Source organism: Myripristis murdjan, chromosome 24 (genome assembly GCF_902150065.1).
Source record: "Myripristis murdjan chromosome 24, fMyrMur1.1, whole genome shotgun sequence".
NCBI lineage: Eukaryota > Metazoa > Chordata > Actinopteri > Holocentriformes > Holocentridae > Myripristis > Myripristis murdjan.
The window spans coordinates 20,535,411-20,547,846 of record NC_044003.1 but is presented as its reverse complement, the minus strand read 5'-3'; the positions used below and the strand labels follow the sequence as shown (position 1 = coordinate 20,547,846).

At 41.6% G+C, this 12,436-nt stretch overlaps 1 protein-coding gene across 8 annotated transcripts in view; it reads right to left on the bottom strand.

Annotated features, from left to right (window-relative positions):
* The window catches only part of cdc42bpab (CDC42 binding protein kinase alpha (DMPK-like) b), a 93,569-nt gene extending 85,583 nt beyond the window's left edge, over positions 1–7,986 (bottom strand). For 4 of the 8 annotated variants that reach the window (XM_030046996.1, XM_030046997.1, XM_030046999.1 and 1 more), the window contains exon 1: positions 6,584–7,985. In XM_030046996.1, coding sequence (XP_029902856.1) covers positions 6,584–6,761 — 178 coding nt within the window. In that variant the 5' untranslated portion in view covers positions 6,762–7,985. Of the gene's footprint in view, positions 1–6,583 lie in introns of all 8 variants that reach the window. The other 4 variants (XM_030047002.1, XM_030047003.1, XM_030046998.1 and 1 more) reach the window with 3 other exon arrangements.
* Between the last annotated feature and the right edge of the window lie 4,450 nt (positions 7,987–12,436).

Genomic DNA, 12,436 nt, shown 5'->3' with positions numbered 1-12,436 from the left:
AATTCAGCCAGTCCAACAGTGTATGATTTATTTGCAAACAGCCCCAGTAGGAGAAGAAACACTACAAAAAGCCAACAGCTAGCAATCAGTGCTTCTTTTCAATTATACTGAGTGGAAGCAATGGACCAATAGCTAAGCAGAGGGATCAATCAGACAGAGCTCACAGGGACACTGGGGGAAAAGGAGAAAGTAAAGAGATGAGAGAAGAGCAGAAGAAAGGATGGATATGGGAGGGTGACAAGAAAAGAGTAGGAAGGGGGAGCAGAGGCCATTTGCAGTCAGATCCCCAGAGTCCTTGGAGGTTTGCTAATAAGCCGAGCTACAGTGTGTCCTCTGGGAGATAGACAGAGGAGGCCTACCGTCTTCCCCTGATTCTTTCTGATGACACATCACAATTAGCAGACTTTTCCTTGCCTGCAACATTCCCAGACAACTTGACAATCTTTTTTCTCTGACCATCTCAAGGAATATGCTAAATAGCCAGACTCTAGAAATGACATACAGAATTTCTGATGTGTTATCCTTGTAAAATACTGGCTACATCCAGCGCACTTAACAGAATTTATCCATGCTTATGTCAAGCACATTTCACTAATAGTGATGTTAACAGTTAAACCTTTTGGAAATAAATAAGTACATAAATAGTTGCTAAACTGAGCTGGTGTGAACTAGCAGGCAGCCGGAGAACAGAAAAGGTGCATGGCTTCCTCTGCTATGTCTGTCAGTTTGTGAGCCCATTTGAGATGACAGAAAAAGCTGTATGACCTTGCACCTTCCCAACAACACCACAAGTTGTACAGGAGTGGGCCATCAGGCCCACAATGACACAATACCATACAGCTGTCCCACTTCCTAGTATGACATCATGTACTCTTTGGATCCTGAGCAAGTCAGGGAGTCCTTGCGGTTCCTTCCTGTTCCCTGTGCCCACCAGAACTGCCGGACAGCTGGACAGGAAACAGTAGAGCAACCAGATTGGTGTCAAGGATGTCCTGACTAGAGCCCAGCCCATACAGGATCTTTGGGTCTGATACCAATATTGACATTCAGGACATAAAATGCATATTAGCAATTTATCTGTTTACACAGACTTCTTGTGATAGCACAGCATGTGACTTCCCTGATTTCAAACTGTGAGCAAGATTGCTTGTGTTGCTGTGGTGCCACTTACTGCTGCTGCACAATCAGCAATGCAGCTAACAATCAGTTAGCTTAAATTAGTATCACCAGAAGTTGTTTTTCCACAGGTGTTATAAGCATCAAGTATGTGAACTGAGATGTTTAAGAGATACAGAGCTGTTGTTCTTAGTGCAATGGAAAGGCCTTGGAGCAGCATTTAGACCATGTGACACTAGAACTCTTCTTTTAAACCAACACAAATGAAATTCTTTTAGGCGGGGTGGCGGCTCTTCTTGTCTATTGAATAACAGGGAAAGACTGATAGAAGGCATGTCAAGCATTGCTCAGGCCGGGGAAAGGGATGGCCTCAAGAGATAGTCTAGTTAGGCAAAACCACAATACTGACTTGGTGTAACTCAGTGTATCTGTTATAGTAAGCAAAATGTGTACAGTGCACTATAGTGTGTTTGTGTGTCCATGTTTACATGTATGCATACAATCTCTGGATGTGTGGGTGCGTGGGTGCATGTTTGCGTGTGTATTGCATGTGAGTATGGAGGGTGAGGCATGTTTGCTTGCTTGTGTGTGTGTGTGTGTGTGTGTGTGTGTGTGTGTGTGTGTGTGTGTGTGAAGACACTGTGAGTAGTGTGTGAGGCATGCTGCCAATGAAAGCCTTGCAGGGTGGAGCACACACATCAGCTGCAGCTGAACAGCTGGCCACTGTAGGCTAACATTCAATCCAGATTGAGAAAAGGTCAGCTTGTCTTGCTAGTGTTTGCAGACTGTGGGCTGGCATGGTTTTCCATTTGCATTCAACCGCCCTAAAATCTGTTTCCCAATGGAGGGAATGGGATCAGTACAAAACAAAAAGAATGCAGGAAATCAAAGAAGTAGAGCAGGACAACAAGAAATTTGTGAAAAAAAAGAATGCATGTTGCGTCCCCCAAAACATTAAAACCTGTTTAAAAAGCTAAGACTTAGCACTGGACTCATGTGAAATTGTCAAAAATCACACTTCAATATCACATTTGGAGAAGATAAATGATCAAATTACATTTAGAACACTAGTTAAAATGGCAAGATGAGGATGACATAGGATGCAAGTTTAGTAATTTTGTTGGCAAAATAATCACAATAACAACGTTTAGTTGAATAGCCATCATCATACAGTCCAACTGAGTTACAGTCTGCTTAGCCTTAATGTCACATGATGACAGGTAGCTAACAAAGTAAGAGAATACAAGAGTAGGCCTGAGCTAGTCAATATGTTACAGTAACTGCAATGGTATATGTAAGGACTCAAGATACAATGTACTGTCCCCTGTTCATTTCCCATATGGCTGCAGGTCATGGAGGGGTCTCTATTTCCACTGAAATGAGGTCACCAAACAAGAAGAAAAGTAAACCCAATACAAATGTTTGTCTTCCTCTGTGGCTCAAATACATTCTTGGGTAAAAAGGAACATCGGTGCACCTTTGTCACTGGAGCCGTACTGCTTTATCAAAAAGGTACGTAAGTCCGGTGAATAAGGTATGATGATGTGTCTTTTCTCTGAGAGCATGTTGGTGGGGGCCTGGCTGCTCAGAGCTACTGACAAAGGCAGATCACTCAGGGCAAGCTGCGGTGATATTATGTTTCATGAGGCCCGTCTAGAATGTTCATTCTGGATGTGGGATTATAGCGCATTTTGAGCATGTGCCACCAACACCAAGTTTCTGATCTGATCTGTTTTTTGTTGTGTTTTTTTTTTTAGGCTACAATCAGTCATATGCACTTTTTTGCTTTGATGTTATAAATAGGGCTGCAATGACATTGTATCAGGTCTTAAGCAAACATTTGGCTAGTAACTGTCCAAATACTACAAAAAGGTGTTGGATGAACAGCAGGTGTGCCTCTTCAAATGACCTTCTGGCTGGTGGCTCTGCCAAGAACTATAAAGTGTCTTCCAGAGAAACACATGAAAAACATGGGAGTGGTAGCAAACCAAAAACCTTAATATGACAAGACAAGACTTGACCTCAATTATACCATATTTTTGTTGTTGTCTACATCACTAAAAAGGTGTGGTGTGTTATCATTGGACATCCATTATCACAATGCAGAAATCGCACTACAGCAACAGCTCTCTTTTCACTTGGAAGGCATCGCAGACTATTCTAAAACATGGAAATCCGTTCTTCAGTATAATGTACTTCTGCAAATTTCAGTAATCATTGTTTAAATGTTTTTTTTGGAGAACTAATTTAAGTATGTATGTGCTTTTTACCAAAACACCCAACTGTAAGAGTGCATCAACATTAAAAAATGCTAATCAGTCAATCTTCAATTCACCCATGAATTGGGAAAATAATTTCATATTGTACATGTGCATATTTAAAGGGATGCTTCACTCATAATGCATCACTTTTGTATCCACTACTCGCCGAGTGCTGCCTTCAGTCCCTTACTAATAAAGCTGTTCTCTCAAGTCTTCATGATAAACTCACATTCCAAAAACACTAGCCATCTCAGTTCCCATGGAGCAGTAATTTTACAGCAGCAAAACATTATCAAAAGATCTGTTTGAAAAGCACACACTCATCATGCTGTATAATCAAAGTCTCCAGTATCCAGTCGTATGCTTAGTAATTCTCAAACACCTATTTTCACTCAAATCATGCTGCAAAGACCACTTGTGAACACACACTTGATGTGCATGCATAACTTGACTGCATGCCAGTCCAAGTGGCTTATACAGTGAAACACACGCACTTGTGCATGCACCCTTCATGACCGTGCATGAGAGGATTTTTTGTGGGTTTTTTTCCAGCAAGATTTTTATTTTTTTATTTTTTTGTATTTCTGCTTTATTTGACACTCACGGTAGAGAGAGACAGGAAAGGCAGGAGTGAGAGAGGGGATGACATGCAGCAAAATGGCCTGAGTTAGAGTCGAAGCCAGGACGCCGCAATCAGCACTCAGCCTTTACACATGGTATGCACTCTTATCTGGTGAGCTATCGGGGTGCTCCTGCAGCAAGATTTGAGTGAAAATACGTGTTTGGGAAATACTGAGCATGCGACTGTATACTGGAGACTTGGATTATACAATATGATGTGAGATCTTTTTAAATGGAACTTTTGAAAGTGTTGTAAATTTACAGACCCAGTTTTATCTACTGGATCAGAGATGGCTCGCTTCTCTGTGTTTTTGGACTACAAGTTTACAATAAAGGCTTGCGAGTAAAACCTTCTTCGCTCAGGGTTGAAGGCAGCACATGGTGAGTTCTTGATACAAAGGTTATCCTTCATGGGCGAAGTATCCCTTTAACAATCAATAGTGCAAAACTACCTAACAATTCCTCTCTTTAGTGCCGTAAGAAGCCAGGCAGCAATGCAGCTAGCACACAAATCATGGGACTTCCACACTTCTACAGCAGCTAGGATACATTCAATGATTTTTAAGGGCTTTCAATGTAGTGAGTCCCCAGTGCCCGCAGGTGGTCATTTGAGTTGGTCCCAGGAAAACTAAATGGCTCCCAAATAAATTTTTTTTTTTTTTTTTTGTTTTTTGTTTTTTTACAAACTGTTGTGTTCCAGGGTCGACGTTCCAATATGCCGAATAAGTGTTTTACCAAAATCTAAAAAATACAAATTACATAACACAGTGTTTGCTGTGTCCGCAAAAAAACATTTCCACTTCTAAAACTCCTCTTCAGTCCTCCACAAGCACATTGATGCAAGTGGTGCATTGGCTGAACTAGTTACTGTTACATATATCAAGTTTGTTTGTTTTTTTTTTCTTTTTTTGGTCCACTCTAGATATGGAATGGAAAAAGAGGGGAGCAGGAAAGTTATCATATTATATAGGCCTACAATCATACATCTTAATTCTAGACTAAATATCTAAAACAATTTATTTTTTCCATTATATTTTATAAATGTTAATGTAATATAAATGTTTGTTATACACACACCAAACAATTTCAAAGTACAAAGTAATTTGTACTAAAGTAGTTCAAGTGAGTAAGCCACCCCCCACCACATTGCCACCAGGCCTAACAATTTTTCTTGAGGAAACCCTGTGTATCTGAGTGATGTGACCCACTAAGTTCAATCCCTGAGTGTCTTGTCTTGTGTCAACACAGGGAAATGTCAGAGTGAAGTCACCATTTGGCACACAAACGCGGGGCACATCTCCTAAAGGCCAGGGCACACCAGCATTGTTGTGAGGCAAGCTAGATGGGCAGGTTTGTCTACAGCAGAGGGGCTGTGGATTGGCAAGTGGGGCAAAAACAGCCTGAGCAGGTGAACAAAATTGTAATGAAAAAATACTGTTGGCTACAGCTGTTGAGAGTCCAGGAAACTTTTTTATCCCAGTGGCACAGAATTGCCAAAATGTGCCACCCTCTTTGACCGATTCCCCTGCCAGTTTTACCAGAATAGTCCCTCCAGATGGTGGCTAGAGGAGCAGACAAACCTAGAAGCAACAGCCAAAATTTACCACCATTTGGCTGATGGCAATTTCTTACCCTGCCTTTCGGGAACACTGCCCCCTACACAATTTCTTCAAACTGCTGCCTTGTTATGGCCCTTGCCTTATGTCGAAAAAAACACAAATAGACCATTTTAGCTGCAAAAACGTATTTTCCTCCATTATAGTTGTGTTTCCTATAGCTTACTGAGTTTTTGATATGTCCCTTAATGCCAAACCACGTCCCTGTCTCTAATAGCAATAATTTTCTCCTCCATTGCCTCAAACTGCTGCCCGTGTGTCAAGGCTTTAAAAGACAGGCAGGCCAGGCAGGCATGCTCCGGCAACTAGCTGGGCCTCTCTGCCAGATAAAAAGGTGAGTTGTTCACATTCCACGTTCATGCACAAACCAAACCCCCGATGTCACTCACGCGCAAACGCGCAAACACACACACACACACACACACACACACACACACACACACACACACACACACACACACACACACACACACACACAGTTCTTTTCCACAAATGATTGAGTTGTTTGTGTGGTCGCCCTGCCTTGCCTATGTTTTTAACATTGCTTTCACCAAGGAGGTAAAAAAGTAACAAAACTGCAAACTCCCCAGCAAACTCTTACGGTGTGCTACTGCAATATCTCTCTATGCAAATAAATGTCAACACAATATCACTTTTGTTGATTATTTGTTACAGAAAAGTCGAGATGTTAAGAACTACAATCGGAGCTGGCTATAAAGTTATATAAAAAGGAACACACGCCTATCAAAAGGGAACGCAAATTCGCATGCAAGCTGGTTGTGTAAAGTAAATTGAACTAAAGCAGCCTTGCTTTGGGGAGGGCCAGCCTGAGAGAGCAGGCCAACTGAGCCCCACTACTACTATAAAAGGAATGTGATGGGGAAGGGAGGGCCACTGCACCACCAACATTAGCCTATCATCTTACCAAAGACAGGAGACACAGTAAAGAGAAATAGAGGAAAATCTTACCCCAATCCAAGAACTCCAGAATGTTTTTTTCTCTTCTGAGGGGGGAGTTGTTGCACTCATCGTAAAGGCAGATAAGGATATCCAACAGCGTTTCCACACTGAGGCACTGGCCATTAGATTGAGCTGGCCCGTCCAGGATCAGCTTTTCAAGTTTCTTCAAACGCACTTCCCCCGACATGGTTCCGACTGCTGGGTTTTAAGTAATGATGAGGGGAAAAGGTGTAGAAAAAGGAGCAGTCAAATTAGCCTCCTCGGCCTAGTAACGTAAGAGGCCCTGATAGAAGTTCTCCCACCTTGAATATAAATATTTAAAAAAAACAAACTTTGTTTTCAGGGGAAGCAGAAGCTAATTCCAGATTAAAATAAATCTATTCATGACCTCCCTCTCACTATCCAGTATGTGGGAGGTGGGTAAGACGTGCGGTATTTCCTCATTGTATCAGTATTCCCACAAGACGCATAAAAGAACTCACAATTACAGACCCTGCCCGACCGGCAGATTTTCCAAACGTTAGCTGGCAGTTATTTCCTTCCCCCTTCAGCACTCCTGTTTTCGGGTCTTCTCAAAGATAAAAAAAAAAAAAAAAAAAAAAAAAAAATGAAGCGCCGCGCTAATGCAGTTCAACAGTTCCCCCTGACTTGTGGTAGATATTTGGGATTCTCCATTCCTGCAGCAACCAAAAAATGCTAGGCAGATCTGCAATGCTACAAAGCCCCAGCGCCCCTCCTCTGCTCTAGGAATGGAAGGGCGACAGAGGCTTAGTTAGCAGGCTGCTAGGTTAGCTAGTTAGCTAGCCAGCGAGCTAACATTAAACGTTACTTCTCTCCTTTCATAATTGCCAACATTCCCTCTTTTCCCCGGAGCTAACTACAATACCAACAGGACTAAACTGAATTTCGACCCTCTTTACAGACGCGAGGGTTATTTTTTTATCCAGCTGGAAAATATCCCCTTGTTTTCACAACTCAAAGCTGGCAGATATGTCCTTTAAATCCCATTCTTCGTCCACAAACCAAACGTCTGTTAGTTTCTTCACAGTTTAAACCGACGGATGGGGTAAAGGGTCCATTGCCCCGCAGCCGTCAAAAAAAAAAATAATGCGGGTCCTTTTGAAGGTTACCGAGGAGCTCGTTTCACGTCAAGAAGAAAGCTGTGGTCTAGTCTTGCTTATTCCAAATACAGGACACAGCCTAAATTCCCCCCTTTCCTTTCCTCTCCTTTCCTTTGCCTCCCCCGCCGGTCGCTTCTTGCCGTCTTTGCACAGTCAAGCTACAGCAGCTTGCGACCAAAGATCCTCTACAGCGAAGAGAGCACACTCTGTAACGTATTTCTCGACCGGCACTGGATCACGGGAGAGTCTCGATGAAGTAGTGCTCAGCAGTAAAATATGAATGAGTTAAACATTGGTGGTCGCTGCGTGGTGCTATGTACGCTTTCAAAACACATTTTTTGTTGTTCCACCTCTATTTTTAAAACAAAAATCATCCAAACCTACAGCTAGTCAGTTATCCTCAGTTTTCACGCATGCGCAGGGATTTAGAACTGTTTAAACCGCCATCTTTGCTGTGTGCCAGCCTAACCTGTCATTTGCTCTACATCTAACAGCCCATCTCCCTGCGTTGTATTATTTCTGGTAGCCGCTGCAGGCAAAACCCCAGATCATCATCATGGCGCCTGTCACAGTCTGCCGTCACAGCATCTGCTGTGCGGACCGAGGCAGCGGGATGGGTGGGGGTGTAGAGGACGGGACTGTCAATATTGTGAATGAGGGGAAACTGCGGGCTGTCGGTCTGGTGGTGGCGTGGTGCGGACAGGAATGACACGTTTTAGAATGAACAACAGCGATTTCCCCTCTAATTGGCTCCAAACATCCAATTTCTAGCGGATACGGAATGGTCTGCGTCAGTAAAAACTGTGCTTGGATCTAATCTGTTCTCAGCTCGTCCTGTGGAGGAGTGGTTGATTAAGTAGTTTGCATTCACGTGTTTTATTAAATGATAATTGCAATAAATTGTCTTGCAACTACCTTCTATCTTCCGTCTACCTTCTACACCCGTGTAGTGTAGGAGACCAGCATAGCAACACATAACACATGAATAGATGGTATCTATTACATCCAGAGGCCTGACTGAAACTAAACCCATGCAAGATGGGTAACCCATCTTTTAATCTGCAGAAAAGACTGACAAATTATCTCCAGTACTCGAGTTGAGGGGAGATGAGGGGGGATGGCATCCCCCTGAAATAAAAACGGTAAAAATTATCCCCCCTGTAAAACTGCCACCCTCACTTTTCATCAAGTGGAAAAAATTGACCATCCCCCTGAATTTTTTTTTTTTTACAACTCGACTACTGATTATCTCCATAATGTAAACGGAGGTATATGGCACATCAAAATCAGAAATGACACTGTTTTTATGAGCCGATGAATGATAAATAGACTATGCAGGGTACATGACTTTGTGGGTTTGTGTGCAGTCCAATACCAACAATGGATGTGTCATTTGAAAATTAATCTTAGAGCTTCAGTTTTGTATTTTAGCTTTTGTTTTCATTTAAATACAAATTTCATTGTATTTTCATATTACAAGGCTTGTTTGGGGTCACAATTCCAAGGTGTGTAGTTAATGAAACCCCTCAGCCAGTGTGAATCTATATATACACGCCTATGCATATTCCCACATGACAACTGTACACATATCTACAGGTGTGTCACTCAGACTGGTTCTCAGTGAGTCAACGTTACTGTAAATTGGAAAAGTAGCAGGCTTGATGTAGATCATTAGATGCTCACCTGCAGTGCTGAAACAGAAACCACATGAAATACATAAAGCTGTAGTGAGGAAATAAACTCGCACAGCCAGACCTGCATGTGATGCTTATTCAAATCACATTACTGTGTAATGTCTGTCATCTTCTGCTCCAAAATGCCTCATCCTTTTCAAGTGAGATGCTTATCACTGCTCACAGCATGTATTAATAGTTTATGGCCTACATTGGAGTTGAATTTTAGTGGGAAGAATTATGGCTATGGGGCTCTATTGTGTGTGTGTGTGTGTGTGTGTGTGTGTGTGTGTGTGTGTGTGTGTGTGTGTGTGTGTGTGTGTGTGTGATTTAAAAAAATAGAAAATGCTTTGTTGAAGTATTTAAAGCCGTAATTGCTGCAATCATTTCAATAAATGTAAATGTAGAGCAGCGGATTGTGGCAAAATAAACACACAGTACAATTTGCGCCAATGTGTCAATTAAAACAAAACTAAATAATTAATAAAATAATTATTAACTAATACTAACTAAGTATTATTACTAATACTTTTTGTACTTCTCTCCATCCAGTTTCTCCGTTAGTGCTGCAGTACCAAGCTTGCTTATAGTTGCCTCCATCCGTTTATTATTACTATTGCGCCCTCTAGTGACCAAGTTCGCTCCCCACAATACTAGATGCTCCTTTTCGATCCAAGGCCGTTGAAACTAATGATGTTTCGGGCGCGCCTCAGATTACCTCACCAATATGCATATTTTGAATGGAAATGTCGCCTCATAGTTGCATATTTAGTTACAGGACATTGCCAAAGACAATGCCCTGTAGACTGGGATCATACAGGCCACAAAATTATTTAGTCCGTTTCTGTCTGCCATGCAACAAAGATGCACACTTAAAACTGTCAGCCTCCGTCCATTAATTAAAAGTTAATGAAAATATTTCATGTTAGTCGTATCGAATCAGTCTAATGTCTGATCCAATTTCGTTAAGTCTACGAAGGGATTAAATCATTCGTCTGTGCTGATTGATTCGTCATTGACTGTGTGAAATGCAATTAGACTGTCCTGTAGTTTGTGGGGATGGGGAGGCTACAGACCTGTAACACCGCTATGGGCCTCTGGTGTTGTGCATGCTGGCTCACTGGAAAAGATCTGTCACACTTAAATGGAGCGCAATCTTAATTGATGTGATCGTTAACACCCATGTTTATCCTACTATTTCATGTCAAAATGGCTGCTGTGAAAAAGGTCTATTGAGTAATAATTATGTTGCCCTTGCACATGTCTAGCGCTTTCCTCTCTGTCTGGAGCGGCTGAGCCTAGCAGAATGATTATTGGCAGCCAGCTCTGCAGATTGATCCAGACAGCATCTTGACGTCTGCAACTGCATGGGCTTGCATGGGCTATTAAAGTGCAAACTAGAGCATTGCATTCCCCCCAAATATTTGATGTTAAGATAAAGCGGGCTATAGTAAGATCTTGGCATAATCAGGAAGCCAGTGACAATACACCCATGTAAATGATTAGGAGTTTGCGCTGACCACCAACACAATTTCAATATTGACTTTTGAGCAGGCTGCAGCTCCACCTTGTTTCCAGGGAGAGGCTCCAAATTAGATGAGTGCTCTGTTGAATGCGCAAACCACATGCAAAACAGTAGGCAAGCCCAAACCCCTGTGGCCTGTCCTTCCTCCCTGCATTGCTTCAGTTACATTTTGCGTTTTTCCAGAGTAGATGGTAAACTTCTACATGGATTTAAACTTGGCCACTGTTTTCTGTTTGTGACCAGGGGGATTTCATGTTTCACAAATGGGAGGGAATGGCCTATAAATTGGACTGCTTTTGAATGTAAATGCTTGGATGTTAATTAACACCTGTGTTGTTGATTGTAGGAGCTTGATGGCCTTTGATTGAAAAGAAATGGCACCTAGGAGAATCAGATGTGGCTTTGAACTAGGAAAGTTGTCTTTGATTGGCATGGGAAGGAAGAAAGACTGAGAAATATCACACAAAAGGCATCTTAATTTACCAAATTAGGGGCTGTAATGTGAAGAAGAGAATACCATGTGTATTTTAGGCTCTGGGCATTTAGACAGGCCTTTGGCTGGACTGGACAATGTATTTGATCTGAATTTACATGTCTAAAAGGATGATTCCAACATCAGACAATCTGATTGCCCATTTTCAACCTCGCCTCATACATTTCAGTGCAGCTCAGTGAGCTTTGATGGAGACAACTCTGCATTGTGCAGTGCTATACATAGTCAGGGTTGTAGTTCAAAATGCCGCTACAAGTGGGTAAAATTGTACGTTATGATTTTTGAGGGGAAAAAAATGTAATCCTCTTTTAATTTACCAGTATTTATTTATTTATTTATTTTTACAAAAAAGCCTGATAATTTTGTCTCCTAAAGCACAACTATTCTGCAAAGAAGTGTCTCAAAATCAGTCATAACTTAAATACAAAGCCAAAATATACATAAGTTTCATTCCAGGAATAATTTAAAAGACTGGAAATGTTCTGAAATGGGTGGCATTTAACTTAGGGGTGAAACTCTCCATGTATGGACATAGTATACACTCTTCATATAGTATGTGCATAGTATGTGCAATTGCATATTAGATATGGTTCAAACACTTTTTTTTTTTTTTTTTTTTGGTGTACAAAAAAAAAATTTTGCAACAATATTTTGCATTTTGTAATTTTGTTTGGTAATATACTTGTGTATGTTAAGTTAAAACCCTAAATGTAACAACATAATGTATTGTAAATCTTATATAATAATGTTATAAGCCTATACTACCCTGATCCTTTGACGTGTACACTTTGCACATCATGAATGCAATGTGCATGAGCTGTGTCTTACAGCTCGCACCTACCCTATTTAAGATTTCAGGCATAATTTTTCTCGTTTGTAAGACCGGGAGACTAGCTGTAGCTGGAGTGTGTGGTCTGGCAGTCATCTGTCATTTGCTCTTCCTGTGTGCTCCTTCAGTCTGTCTGACATCTCTAAGCAAACAGAGCCCAATACACAACCACAGGGCAGGGCCTTCTGGGCAGCCAGTGAGAGCACCCTCTTCTAATGTTT